The sequence below is a fragment of the Dromaius novaehollandiae genome, chromosome Z (assembly GCF_036370855.1).
Source record: "Dromaius novaehollandiae isolate bDroNov1 chromosome Z, bDroNov1.hap1, whole genome shotgun sequence".
NCBI classification, from domain to species: Eukaryota; Metazoa; Chordata; class Aves; order Casuariiformes; family Dromaiidae; genus Dromaius; species Dromaius novaehollandiae.
This window is the reverse complement of record NC_088132.1, coordinates 59,344,648-59,360,185: the sequence shown is the minus strand read 5'-3', so window position 1 is coordinate 59,360,185 and position 15,538 is coordinate 59,344,648. Positions and strand designations below refer to the sequence as shown.

Sequence of the window (15,538 nt, the reverse complement as noted above, 5' to 3'; positions counted from 1 at the left end):
AAATGGAACATGTTTATGTCTAATATTGAGGACAGGGACAAGAAAATTAAATATGTTTGAAGAAATAAGTGTAGAGACTCAAAAGAATGGTAAGAATTGGTGTAAAGTTTATGTTAAAGGAAAGAGCTATAAAAGTCACCTGAGCATAATTTTTGCAATTGTGAAAGGAATTGGGATCAGAAAAACACTTACCCACCCTCATATAGCTTGATGATTTAGAGGGAGAATGTGAGTTGGTGCTGAGGGTACTGTGACGTTTGTATGCAGGACTAGCATGTGTACTGATCACCCTGGCCCTTCTTCCTTTTCCTTCAGTTTTCAGTGGTGCAGTGCTGTCTTTGGCCTGTTCTATATCTGTCCTATCACTCCTTCTAACACCCAACAAAGAACACCATATCTGCTTCTATCTATCTATCTATCTATCTTCTAAAGTGCAGTAATTAATTTACCTTACATAATTTTATTCCCTAAGTAGTTAACTTTGAACCATGTAGGTTAAACATATTTAGAGTCTTTCTATGAAAATATTCAGGTGTGAAGCTCCAAAGAGTAAGGGTTTCATAACACATGTTTCTGATCCTAATGAATGTCAGTTTTAGCATAATTATATTGAACCAGCTGGTTTAGTTTCAGATTATGACCTAAGATTGATTTGAATAATCTGAGTATTAAAAAGTTTTAAAGAAAATAAGGGTGTAAAGATATATGCATTCTGCAATGTAATCAGTTGAAGTTTCACATGTGTTAACAATAGTCAGTTTAAAGGGGTAGATGGAGGATGGGGACTGGGGAGGTAGTGGATCAGTGCTGAATCTATATTTAGAGATGTCTGTCTTTATTTGACTGTACAGCTGGGCACTAATTTTTTGCTTTAGAAGGCTTGCACTTTGCTTGCATATTTATATTAATGCACTTTATCTGCTGTATGCAGCAGCACATAAAGTTCTTAGGAAAAATTTTTCATGCAAAGCAAAGTGCGTACATCCTAATAAGCAGAACTGGCAAATCACTTGTGTGCAACCATATTACATCCAAATCAGATTAATCACTTTACTTTCTACTCCTTCAGGGAACAACCCATCTTCAGCACCCGAGCTCATGTCTTCCAGATTGACCCAAACACTAAGAAGAACTGGGTTCCCACCAGCAAGCATGCTGTTACTGTGTCCTACTTCTATGACAGCACAAGAAATGTCTACAGGATAATCAGTTTGGATGGCTCAAAGGTAAGTTCTGTTTCAGAGAACTTTCTTCCTGATTGATTTTGTTGTTATTTTCCAGTCTGATGTCCTTCATATATCTTCTCAGATGCTTTTGTGAGTGTCTACCTGAGAAAGAGATTAATTTATAAAATTTTTAAGTATTCACTGGAAAATGCTGTTTTCCATGCATTCATATTTACTTTAATAAATACATTACTGAACTTAAGCAATGGCCTGTTACTTTGATAAAAAGGCGTTCTCTGTGAGGAGTGCTAAAAAGTACAAATAGGGTTACAAGAACCTGTGTTCATCTTTGGTTTTGATCACTGGTTTCAGCATTATGAAGGACATCTGTTCAGTGCCAATAATCACTTTGTAAATCCTTCTTTGTTACGTAATCTTCCATTTTTTTCTGTAGAGACTGTGATGATTCCCTCCTAATAAAGCTCTCCATGGTAAGCTTTTATCAAAACTCACTTTCAGGGGAGAGGTTGTCCTAGTCTTTAAAGTGGGTATAAAAACTAGCTTTACACACAGCATTTCAGAAATCTCTAAAATAGGGGCATTAAAGGTATACAAAGTGTAATCAAAAGCTCTAATCCTTTCGAGAGATTTTTCACTTGCAACTCCTGAAGATGTATCAATTCACGATGGTTGGAACTGAAATACTCTGTTAGAGCATAGCAATATTCACAGAGATTTCCTGGCTATTATTGAAAGCTGAAAAGCATTTTTTTTTAAATATCCAGAATATTTTAAATGAGGAAGGAAAATTTCTCGCATATAGAAGTATGTAGAATTTTCTGTCACAGATCCCTCTATGGTGATACTTTAGGTGATTTGAGATGGTATCAAAACATAGCAAAATTTTTCTGCCAGGTTTACTTCTTACCTTGTTTCTTCCCTTCCCAGCCTTCCTTCAAATGGCTTTCGGTTCTGCCAAATAATGCCTTTTGTGTGACTGTTTATAAAAGACTTTGGGATTGACACAAGATGCTATATGAAATCAAGGATAGTAATTGTAATCTATAATACCTAAATTGATTTGCACAGTTTACAAAATCCTTATTCTGATATCCACTGATTTATTTTTTTCTGTCTTTGTCTAAACCTGCAACAGTTTCAAAGTGGTTGCTGAGTTGTGTTGTTAAGCAGTTGTTAGCTGTTTGTTCTTTGTGTACTGCACCGTTTCTTTTGCATTTACAGCACTGTTGGCAATGTATATTGATAATGCAGTCTATCACTCCTATTTCCTCTCTCTGTGGTTGCTACAACTTTGATACTATCGTCTTCTGAAGCATTATGTATCTAACTGAAATTTAGGACCCCGATCATGATTAAGGCCCATTGTTTTAGGTAAGGCCCATTGTTCAGAACTACACCGCTCTGAGGTATACACAGGTGAAGTGCTAGGGCACCCATGGAGGAGTTTTAGGAGGCTTTCAGCATAATTCCCAGAGATTTTTTTTTTTCTTTGTAATTATAGCACCATCTTTTTTTAAGCATCTCTGTGCATATAAAATGTAGTATATATGAAGGGCTAAATATAAATATAAAGCATTCTTAAGTTCAGAGCGCATCCAGATCATCTCTCTGCTATGTGGCATACAGTTGGCTGTCAGTAACGCTACTAGCATCTGAGCCTGCAATGCCTTGTAGTGTCCATTCGTCAGACAGTGGTGTTAGCCTTTTCTCTTTTGAAAATTTATGCAATATAATTTCCCAGTTTTGAGTTTTGAAATGACATTGAATAAAAAAATTTTTAACAAATTTTATCTCAAGAATATCTCAAATTAACATGTTGACAGCTGCCAAAAAAATTTGTCATGCCAAATTTATTGCTTTGCAATTCTCACGTGCCTGCCTCAGTGGCAATAGGTGTATGATCCAGCTATGTTTTATTGAAATTCTTGGTGCTGGTGGGGTTTACTGCACCCTATGGGTTTGTACTTTGGAGAGAATGAAGTGCACGTGGCCGCTCAGTTACTGCAGCTCAGGTGCTGAGCAGTAAGGTCAGTAAGTGATAGCAACTCAAGTGTATGTCCATTTAGACTGTAGTAAGGCATCTTTGAGAGAGAAATACTTGAGATTTGAGTTATAGTCACATTTCTGTCTCCCACTTTGCCTCCTATTTAAGTCCTTCCTCTATCCTCAGGGTGTGTGATAGAGCATTAAGGGAACTTTCCTAGCTTACTTTGTGCAGTCCTGAAGGAGAGTAAGGAGGCCCTAGGTACTCCTTACTCTGCAAGAAGCTGAGTGTTATGAATCAGAGTACAAAGAGATCTTCTATGAGAGCTGTTCTCCATATTGGTTTCTAATCACATTTATTTTTCTGAATTGGTAACTGCAAGACTTCTTAGTTTGGTTACATTCAGAAAATACCTTGAAGCAAAGTAGTCTTGGTCCTGGTTTGAAGGGGAGAAACACAAGCTGCACATGCTTTCTCTTTTTAATTCTGTACTGATTGTCCCTGAGCATCAATAGATATTTATTCTTGAAAATAAAAGGACATTTTTTAGAGGTGATCTTCACTCTCTTCTGAGGAATGCTACCATACATTGCAGATTGCCACCTGAATTTGCTTGTGGAAGTCTTTGGTGTGTTTTGTGAGAGTTTTTTTGTTGTTTTTCCTTATTCATGAGCCAGATTTGGGTGAGGCAGGTCATGTTGCATCATGTATTCAGCGAATTAAAAGGTTTGTATTCCTCCACCTGACAGGTTGATTTGGTTCTATAAAAACAAGGTCTGTTTATTCTTTCTGTAGCCTAAAGAAATAAATATACTAACTGTGTGATGCAGCAGCCAAACATAAAGTCTTATCCTTCTCAGAACTGTATAAACTCCATCAATCTTAATTATAGATTGATGCTTATGTAAAAGAGAGCATAGCTGGTCAGGGCCATTGGGTTAATAGCGATTCTTGTGAATGTTGGCAATCCGGATATATTTAACTGTCCTTTCATTAATCTTGGAGGAATAACTCCAAAGGGTGTTATTGTTTTTCCTACATAGGATATGGGCTTTTAAAACCTATTCACTGTGATTCTGCCTCTCTATAGTGTTGTTCTCTGACACTACTGTCTCCTCTTAAAATACCTCATGCAAGAAGTGCATCACCCTCTAACTTGACTATAGAACATGTTCTAGGATCATAAGGTGCATGGGCCATATTTTATAATCATATAGGGTATCTTGATCCCTGTGGCCCATGTCAGGGAGATCCTGATGTAAAATAGTAATTTGATGTAACTTGAAGTTGGTTTCTATAACCTCTTGAGTAAATATCTTTTATGCAACCTTTTTTTCGTACCACTCTAGGAATTGAGAGGAGGCCTGAAAAATAAAATCCCTTATGTAATATGACATGACAACATTGAACAGTTGTTGCTAAGGTTTTCAGTTCTCACTAATTATATAATCATTTCTTATCTTCTTGGAAAAGGGTATCTTAGTACTTCTTTCTCCCAGGTGATGGAAGGAAGCCTCCATTATTTCTCCACTAACATTGCAGACAGATCTTAGGATTATTCCCATAGTCCCTTTCTCTCCTCCATTCAATCTCTGGCAGCCTCTGAGAAAAGAAAGGAAATGTTCCTGCACTACTAGGTAACTCTCTGATAACATTTTCACAAATGCAAAACTAGAAAAAATACAATAATTTGTGCTCATCTAAAATAAAAAGATTGTAAAGAGCGTTTTTCCAGTCTGTAGGTTCCGTGGGCTGCACGCATGTTATTTGTGAGCCAAAAGCCACTCCTGAGTGTTACAGCAATAGATAATCTTTACATTTTAACAACTGTGTAAAATAAACTAGTCACACGTTAAAGTGGTAGTCTGCTTAATGCTAAATAAAGATTTCAAGAAAGACCTTTAAACTCAGGTCTTTAGTGATTTTTCCTTTCAAGAAGTTCAAAGATAGTATGTATCTTATTATCATCTTTAGTACAAGATAAAATCATATTTGACTACTGCATATCTTGCAACTGTTGGGTGTGCAGTCAGTCAAAAGAACAGCTTAAACATGTGTCCTATTTTCTCATAGCTAAACTTATTTGAAAGGAAAACATGAAAGCTAGTTTATTATTCCAACCAAATTTGGAGAAGATAAAAATCAGTTTTCTTCAAAAGCTAAATGTCTGCCTGTCAGATTGACTCTGATCTGTTTTTAAGATATCCTTGTACATTTATACTAAAAACGTTCTTAAAAGTTGATGAAATATCTGACACTTCTTGTACTAGTGACTCAACAGTGAAATCTCCTTGTGTAATGAGCAGTTGAAACAGTACCTATCTGAGTAGACGATACAGATCTAATTATTCTAATTTAAAAAAAACCCTTTCTTTTTTAAGCTGAAGATATGAGAGTTTCAAAAACTAGTATTTTTCAGAAGTAGCTGACACTACTAGTAGTCTAGAGCATACTAGTAGTATAGAGCATACCCGTAGTATGCTTTAGCATTGCACTTTATTGTGTAATTAGTTTGATGCATAAGAGATCTAGCATACTAATGCCTTTAATTTAGAGAGAATTGAAGGTCTTGATTTCCTTATAAAATGGGTTTATTTAATGAAGGATTCTTCTTCTTTATATCAATAGAATCTGAATGTAATCTTCACATCGAGAAACTTCTATCTTTGGAGTAATACTTTCCACGGGAATGGAACCTCCTTGTTTTTCTCTGCAGGAGAATAAAGGGCAGAGTGACAGCAGCCCTTTCTCAGTGCAATTGTTTTTTTAAAAAATGTTTTCGTCCTACCAAAAGCAAGGAGGCAATTTGGCAGTTGCTGTAACCCAACCTAAATGCAGACTGCTGACAAAACAGATATCCTACTCTGGCCTAGGCAGCCGCTTCCTGGGTTCTCTTGTGCAGCCAGCTGCGTGGTCACTGGATCAGTAAGTGGAGTCAGCTGAAAACTGGTTGGTTTCTCCCAGGTTTTCTGTTGGGTTAGTCTGCAACTCGGTAAGCCACTGTCACTGCAGCAGATTGTAAACCTCCAGGCTTTAAACCTGCCTGTTTGATGGTCATAAGCCCCTATCCTGAGAGCCTTCTTCCAAAGAAGGTAGCATCCTTGACAAATACTTGAAGTCCCAAATCTGTGACATTAGTTAGAATAATCAAGCAATGGCTGGAACTAGTGCCTAAGCAAACAGGCAGCATAGCTAGAGCTGAGAGGAAGACCATTTTCTACACTATCCTCAGGATAGTTAATTCCAAATGTTAATTTTGGCAGCTTCCACACTGAGAGAGAGACAGTAGTGATAGCTTCTATCTGAAAAGCATTAAGTGAACTTGCACTGCTGTTTTGGGCTTCCACCGGATTATTTCAAAAGGAGGGCTTCTAGCACTGATAGCGCATAAGAGGACAAGAAGCATATAAGAAAAATAGAGCTCCAGAACACTACTTTTCCAAGAGAATTGTTCATCTCCACTGTCTCATGTTCTGTCTTCTGTCTTATGCAGCATAGACAGCCCTTTCTTATGAGGTCAGTGGGAGGCCGTAGTGCAAATTCCAGAGATGATCTTTACTTAGCTATGAGAAACTTTGTGAACACCTAATGCTGGAGATGGTTCTCCAGTCTCTAGTAATGCAGCAAATCCTAGCCTTTACCTGTTGAGGTGTGTTTATTCAAACATAAGTTTTCAGGCATTTCAAAATTCTGCAGGAGTTGTCCACGATAGTAGCCAAAACATGCATTTTGAGGCAAACATGATCAGAGAGAATTGCCTGTTTGATATCCTGAGCTCCATCTGGATTTGCTCTTCCAATTTAATGAGAGCATAACAGAGCTGGCAAGGCCACTGTAGAAGACAGCAGTTTTGTTAAATTCCACTGTGCTGCATTATGTTTGTTTGCCTCTCTACATGTTGCAAAACTCAGTGTTCTTCTGAGCTTTCCTGCAATACTCCTCCCCCACCTCAACTGAGAATCAGCGTATACACATTGGAAGCTGCTTGTGGGCTTAACTGGCCCCTTAGCTGTAAATTTTTCAGGTTTGCCCCTTAGAATCCAGACAAAATTGTTGATGGTAGCCATGCTCCAGTACTACACAAATATCAGCAGAAGCTAAGGGTGTTGATTAAACTCCATAACTGCCCATTTTAATATCCATCCAGAAGGCCATCTTGCCCAAGTATTGTAGGCTGGACTTGGCTTCTAGAAGATCTCAAGCTTGGGAAAGCAGTACTTGGTCTCTATGATGTTGAAGTTTCTCACTGCTACCATCCTGAGAAAAGTCTGTTATTCTCTACACATCAGTCCAGCTTCCTCTACTCAAAGAAGAGGGGGGGGGGGAAAATTTCTTTATCTGCAACAGAAAAGTTGATTTGGACCCTGCGGATTTTTGTTGCTGTCCTAGGATTCCTCAGTAATCCCTGGCTTTGAACTGTGAAGGGGGTAAGGGGCTCTGTGGTTTCATGGAAGCAGGACAAGGCACATGTACACACTAATATTCAAAAGGTTCCTAACTCTGTAATGTGAGATAGTTGCAGTAGGGTTTTGACCTACTAGGAGGATATCGACAATAACCTTTGGAGTAGAGTAACTGACATGTAAGAAAGATGTAACCAACAGGTTTTTAGTTAAGTGTAATCCATTGGTATAAGACTTTGTCCTGATATACTTTAAGTTAACTGGACAGTTTCACATCACAGATTTAGGATATGTTAGACAAACTTTAATGTGCTAGAAATACTGGTAAAACACCATGAAAATCCATGGTAAATCTTTAGCTGGGTTCAGTGGAACCAGGATATCATCCAATAGTTGTATTTTTTCTTTACATTAGCAGAAGTGTATGACAGAAGATGTACTTGCACTCTATGCATATCATAAACTATAGGAGAAAAATGTATTCCAAGCGTAGTTGTTCTTCTATAGTTGATGTATGACCGCGTTTTGTAATCTTGGGTGTGTGTATATAAAGGAAAAACAGATTCTTGCAATACAGAAGCTTGCAAAGTAGTTGTGCTTCTTGTTTTATTGCAAGACTATTGTTTTTCAATGTGAGTGCCATATGCAACAGGGGGGAATGCAACAAATTTACAGTGTAGCTTGAGAGACATTGTCTTAGAGGACAAAGAAATACACTTGTGAGGCAAATAAAAGATATTGCTAGTTCTCTTCTTATCTCATTAGCCTGTGTGGATGCTTTAATGGACCTTTTTTACACTTACTAACTATTAAATTACTGCTTGCAATTGTAAACAGGTGGTCCGCCCAGCTTTTGCTGCTGCTTCAGAATGTGTGCCAGTGTACGCTCTCATAATTTTAGCTGTGACTGGATTAGAAGAAAACTGTTCCCTAGTTGCCAGTGTGTGGCTCATTCCTTGTGCACAAGTACTTGTCTGTAATTTTCAGTTATGAGTAGTCTTAAAAAACCAAAACCAAAAAAACCCCAACGTTTACACCTGTTATTTTTTTTCAGGCAATAATAAATAGCACTATCACCCCCAACATGACGTTTACTAAAACATCCCAGAAGTTTGGCCAGTGGGCAGACAGCAGGGCGAATACAGTCTATGGCTTGGGATTTTCATCTGAACATCATCTTTCAAAAGTAAGTATGACTAATGAAAACCTTTTGGGCAATCAAGTGGCCTGAGAATATTTAATTACTGCTGGTTGCACCTTGACTCGGTGTCCACTACTGTTGTGTTATTCACAAATTTTGTGTATCCATCCTTACAGTGTAAAAAGACAAGGCAGGTAATGGTGGCAGTAAGGTTTTAATACTTTGATACCTGTCTATTTTTTTTTAACTCCTTGAGGAGAGGAGGGAGGTTTAAGCTATTGCAGTGCATATTTATGCCTTCTCTGATTATTCATTTTTTAAAGTTGTTATTCCATTACAGTTTTTCATGATGGAATTTAAAGGAGTGAGGAATTTTGAGTTTCTTCTGTATTTAGGTCTTCTAGGAAAAAATGTAGATGAACTTCAGATGATTTTTTTCTTTTTCTTAAATCCATGTTCACTTTCACTTTTCTGCTATGTGGTGCATGTTATTACGTTGGCAGGTTTAAAGTAAAGCTAGTAGGAAAAGTAACGTAAAAGACAAGACAACTAAATTTTCTTGTTTGACTACGAAAGTTGAAGTGTTTAATAAAGAAGCATTGTGCCCTATTTGAATTTTTTTCTGGTCTAGTTGTGCAGGAAGGAAGTCTGCCCTAATCGAAGGAAACCAGTAATCCTTATCTTCCTGAAGTGATAGCATAGTTACTGTGAGCACCCCATCTACACTACCTTTTACTATTGATACTCTTCTGACAGATGAGTCCAGGAACCTGTAGGAGCCAGTGTCATTTTCTCAGATAAAGAATTTCTGTTTCAGTCTAGGAATATGCCCCTGCCTGAAACAGAGAACATTTGTCTTCGAAATGTACAAAAGATCTGGAAGCCCAAGTGCGATAAAAAGGAATGTATAATACATGTTTGAGTAAGGAATAATGATTGCCTCACTTATTTTAAATAAAATTAAAAAATAGCAGCCATTTGCGAAAGTAGTAGTCATTCTACAAGGATAAACCTGGGCCTTTTAGAAAAACAGTAGAAAGAGAATCGGTACATCTACTTTATTTGGACAATATGATACATTTATAAGAATTCTTCCTTTCATAATCAGATGGCTTTCATTTCTACAAAACAACCCAAACCCCAGGAAATTCTGGATAATATTAATATTGCATATATGCTTGTGCATTTATGCACGTGTCATTGCATCAGTAAGCTTAGAAACTTTGTTATTTATTTAAACTGGTGTAAACTGGCTTAAATATATGCTACAGGCACTTGCTCACCTAAATAATGATAACTTTTGTTAATATTTTAAAGCCATATAGCATAAGTGCTAATTTAGTTTGCCTCTTTCTTATACTAGTTTGTTTTCCTTAATCATGGGGTGCTTCTTTGGAAGCAAAGTACCATGCTGTAGTCATGCATGCACCTTGTTTGCTTGCCTTTCAACAGTGGGTTATCCTTGTCACGGAAAATGTTCTGTTTTTTTTTCATTCGTTTTTTCCTTCACTTTTTCATTGCTCTCCCCAAGTGATACTGCCTTCTCAATCACAGTTGTTTCATTCTCATTCTTTAGATGCCCTCTAACTGACATGTAAGGGTTCTTGATATGCCCTTGGCTTCAAACTTCATATTGCTGTTGTAACAATTACCTGAAAAGCTAAAGCAGATACTTTGTTAAAAGTAGACATTTGAATAGCAGTTATTCAGATTGCTGTGACTTTGGAAGAATACACAAATCTTTTGAAAACATATGAAGTCTCAGACCTCTTCAGAAGCTTATGGTGATGAATCCTCAGGACCTTTTAAGCAAACTGTTTCCACAGTATTATATCTGAATTATTTTCATGTGAGTTAAAATTGCTAATCGTTGCTACTAAAATTCATCAAGGTGAAACGTCTTGTTTTATTGGTGTAAAATTAACAAATGATTATTTGATGGGGAGAAGAGAAACTTTCGTCACTTCAGCTTGATAGATATATTGGTCTGGGTATCAGAAAACCTGAAATCAGCTGTGAGGCTTTAGACAAAATCACATCGATCTGAGCAAACAAACAAGACAGAAGATTACTCGTTCTCACTTCAGTGCTCTAGCATTGTAGTCAAGTACACTAAAGCACTCACTTTAATACATGTGGTACTGTAAGGCATGAAATCTAATTCAGGGTTCAAGGTAATACTGAATATTAGTAATAGTGCTGACAAATAAGGTGTGTTAATGGATATATTCAGAAACAGATTATTCCTAGAAGTTGCCTAGAAATTGGTTTTGGAATTTCTTTTCTGTATTTGATTTAATTAAGTGCATAAGTGAACAGCCCTAGTATATGTAATTTGCTTTGCAGTAGTGTCTTTGGGCTCCGGAGAATGAAGCAAATAATCAGGACAGAGAATAAAATTTATGTCTTTTAGCAAACTATATATTCTCACATCATTGTCAGCTTAGCTGTGTCACTCTAATTAAACAGATCATTTCTAAAGCTTGTAGTAAGGGTTTGACTCTTGGACTGTTCTTTTTTGGTTCATGTGCCCTTGTCCTTCTAGGCTGATACTGTTCACTAGAGTAGATTACAACAGTGATAATCTCTTTATCTGTCATAATAGTGACTGAGAATTAGCTGAGTGAGAATATGAGAATATTCTCATATCTTTGATAGAAAAACAAAGGCATTTTAATTAACTCTTCAGATGCAAACAGGATAAAAGAAAATTAAACATTTGTTCATCTTCATCAGACCTTTTCTCAATGTATCGGACTACGAGTTCACCACAAGATTGTTCATCAGGAGTCAGGCAGAAGTCAGTAATACCTAAAAAATGATTCCTATGTTGAAGTACATTCCTTTCCCTCACTGAATCAGGGTTTGCTAGCAAAATTCCTCTTGCTGCTGTAGTAAGTGGAATAGAATGTCCTATAATATTTGCATAAAACTACTGAGACATAATCTCTCAATCACAATACAAGGCTGTGTTTTTGACAGAATCCTGCTATTTGGAAAGAAATATTCTTTCTCAGGTATGCTGTCTTTTCTCTTTGAAATAGTGACCTGATTTATTCCAAATAAATGGCAAAAGTACCAACATAGGTACTTGTGAGATCTCATAGTCTCCTTCCACAACTTTTCCTTAGATTATTAATCTTTCTTTTCCTTAAATTATTAATCCTTCAGAGAACCCTTCTTCTAATTCCATGAGATTTGATCTTTTTTTAGAGATTTTATCAAAAGAGATTGCCGTTATCTATCATCTCACTGCTTCAAGGAATTCTGGTAAATTTGTGAGAATTTTCTCTGCACTAGCTTTGGCTCTTTCCCAGAATATTATCTATTTATCTCTCTATTAGTTGTATTTCTTTTTCAACAGTTTATACCACTGCCATACAGAAGGTTGTATTTACTGCCTTGTATTTCTTGGGTCACTTATTCTAAACATTAACATCATGTTTCCCACTTACCAATCTTCTGGTCCTAATGCTGATTTAAATAATAGGTTACCCATTGTAATTTGAGATCTATCTGCAGGTCTTAAATGAACATCGTCTAGTTATGGTGATCTGTTCCTAATTTTATCAGTCTGTTCTGAGACCTTTTTTGCCACTGCATTTGAGTTGCAGGATATCTTCTGTGTCTCTTCCTGAATATCCAGGAAATGTATGCTTTTAAATAACCCGACAAATGAAACATAGGCTTCCAGTGCAGAAGAATGATATTTCCTCAAATATTAATAGTCCACTGGGAGAAGAAGCTTACAAACAATAAGGCTTTTCAGATATTGGATAGTAAGTGAAGTTTTGATTGAAAATAGTGGTGGAGATTGTGACATGCAGAAGTAGCCTTCATCCCTTCTAAATGCTTGCAGTGCGAAGCAATTTCTTTGTATTCTACTGCTGGAGAAATTTAGAAACTGTTGATGAAGTTTTCAGTGTTTTTAAAAATCAGTTCTATCTTAAGCTGATCATAATAAAATTACATTCTATATAAAAGCAGTAGCAAGCAAAAATGAATATTTGGATACTGTAGTGATTATTGTAGTATACAGTTGAGAACTATGAGGCTAGATTCTTCTCTAGTAAGAGAATCTAAGCCATTTTAGTAAATTTAATCTCTCAAGTTTAAAGGCACATGCATTTCTAAATTTCACCTTTAGCTATTTTCAGGAAGAAGGTACATGTAGCAGAGAAATCAAGCTTCATATGACTGTTCAATGTGTAACTCTTGAATTTAGTGTTCAGTATACGTGAGTGTATAGTTCAACAAATTCATTCTTTATTTTGGTCGATGTCAACTGGCTCAATATTCCTACTGCTGCTTATTTAATTAGCTATTGAAATTACAAATGCTGTTAAAATTTGGGAAGAAATTAGTATTGTTTCAGACATCAAAGAATGAAAACCACTGAAGACTTTAGGGTAATACTGACCTCAGTAGGCTTCAGAACCAGATCATCCATTGTAAGGAAGACAATAAAATCTGAACCTGAAAGCTGCTGTAAGGCAGTTTATCATTATTATTAGCCATATCTGAGGGTTTTTTTTTCCCACACTATCAGCAAGAGATAAAACTTTTTTTGTTGTAACATATTTTTTTCTGTCATATCAACAGTATGTAATGGTATTTGTCACTGTAACTCACTTAAATGAGTATCTAATAAGGAGAAAAATTAAAAAATTCTCCTGACAGAATTTGACTTTGTAAAATGTTAAGTATAACATTCTGTTCTGCATGTAATGTAACTACTTCACACCTTCTCTCTCTCTCTCTCTCTCTCTCTCTCTCTCTCTCTCTCTCTCTCTCTCCCCCCCCCCCTTCTCTCTCTCTCCCTCTCTATCTCTCTCTCTTTTAACATATGTACCTTCAGTTTGCGGACAAATTTCAGGAATTCAAAGAAGCTGCACGACTGGCAAAGGAAAAATCCCAAGAAAAGATGGAGTTAACAAGTACGCCCTCGCAAGTGAGTCTTACTGCCTGGTTGAAGCCTAAACCTCAGAGTCTGTGCTACATACTGTTTTAAGAATTTGTATTGTGTCTTATTCACTTACGTCATATTAGAAACAATCAGGATACTTCCCAGTTTACCCTGAAGCCTTTCTACAGTCAACTAGAAGTGTCAAATCTAAGAATATGTATAATGTACACTATGGAAGTGTCAAAGGAGCTTGCTGTAAAGTAAAATTAGGCCTTTGGGTTTTTTTTACCCTTCCTTTCTTTGAGCCTCCCCCAAAAATGTTTTGAGTAAACATAGTGAGCAGTTGTGTAAGTAAATCTATAATAAAGACCATTTGTGTATTTCTTTTATTGTGTCTATGAAACTGAAGAGGATACATAGTAAAGGACTTCTTATAAAGAATCCTTCCAACAAAAATCAGAGTTAAAATACCAAACACTTCTTAAAATTATTTCAAACTATCTAGTATTCAGCTGTGAAATGTGTTGATGCAAGAGGGCAGATTAATATGCAGATTCTGGAGTTTTATTGCAGTTAGACATGTTGTGAAAAGAGTTTAAAAAAAAAATCTCAAAACATATGAACTGGGTTAATACAGGCCCAACAGGAAGACAAATTAATATAGTCATATTACATCAGTCATACCTAAAATTAATTCATTTGAAAGTGAATACTCTGAGTTTGCTTTGGGAAAACAAATTGCATGAGGCTTTTTTACACTCCTTTCCAGTGTTTCTGGCTCTGGGTGTAGCTATTTGTTTTATTTTAAGCAATAGTAAAGGTAAGGGTAGTTCCTCCTCTTGAAGCAAGAAACAGCTTTAAAATTTCAGCAGGGATTCCTGAGTTCAGTGGGATTAATGCAACAGAATCTTTTTTTTTTCCAGGGAGTGCATCTTCATTCATTGAATCAGTGCATCTCTTAGATGCTTTGCATTGCAACGTGCTCCTAATCTTTGATGAAACAAGGATTTCAGGCAGTTTGCAACATGCTGTACAAATAGGTTTGTTGCCATCAGAGAGCTACACGTGGTGTCCTTCCAAGGGAAGTCAGGGAAACAACCACAAGAATATATACAATGAACTAACCTCATGGTTTTTTTCCTGGTAGGCAGGGTGCCCAAGTGCTACATCGGCTTTCAGTATTAGAAGGGAGTGGCTTGCTGTACTGCAACAGGAGAAAAATGGGACAGTGTTTTTTCATTAGTTTCCTTGACCTTCTGTAAGCCTCTGATAAATTCTATAAATAAGCATGTTGATAACAGAAATAAGAATTTCAGTATTATAACCTAGTATATACTTAGCTTTATATACAGTGAAGTACTTCAGCTAGACCTCTAGAGTTACTCGATATTATAGGCAAAACAATTACTGTGCTTCTCTTTTGACATGTTGAGTAATAGTCTGGACTCATAAGTTAAATCTGACATTGTCAAATGGAGTGACTTATTTGGTTTGGACATAAATGTGACTTACTCAGAGACAGGATGCCCAGGGTTAAAGCTATCGTCTTAATCTATATGAGCTATTAATATTGTTCACTTTCCTGTACAGATTACTCTTTATACCTAATACTGGAGCCTAATGTTTTATACTGTAGGCAGTTACAGAAATGTTACCTTGAGTGATTCTGTAATGCATGTTGAGAGCTGCAATTTAATTACTGCACACTTAGGAATAATTTTGTATTCAGGCCTTACCTTTCATCTCTTGGCTTTTAGCTGTGTTGATAAGTTAGTGTATTATTCCAAAAGACACAGTTAGTGCAAGTGCTGACACATCAGCATAATAGTCTTCACATACTTAATGCTTCTCGTTAGTTCCCCAAAGAGAAGGGAGTTGAATCAGGAACTTTGGAGTTGGGAGCAGATGAAAAGCAAT

General features: G+C 36.5%; 1 protein-coding gene across 4 annotated transcripts in view; it reads left to right on the top strand.

The window, feature by feature from the left end:
• Positions 1 to 15,538, top strand: part of LOC135325074 (homer protein homolog 1) — a 94,247-nt gene that overhangs the window by 23,291 nt on the left and 55,418 nt on the right. For 2 of the 4 annotated variants that reach the window (XM_064502542.1, XM_064502540.1), the window contains exons 2-4: positions 1,070 to 1,226; positions 8,629 to 8,760; positions 13,574 to 13,666. In XM_064502542.1, coding sequence (XP_064358612.1) covers positions 8,659 to 8,760; positions 13,574 to 13,666 — 195 coding nt within the window. In that variant the 5' untranslated portion in view covers positions 1,070 to 1,226; positions 8,629 to 8,658. The remainder of the gene's footprint in view (positions 1 to 1,069; positions 1,227 to 8,628; positions 8,761 to 13,573; positions 13,667 to 15,538) is intronic. The other 2 variants (XM_064502543.1, XM_064502541.1) reach the window with 2 other exon arrangements.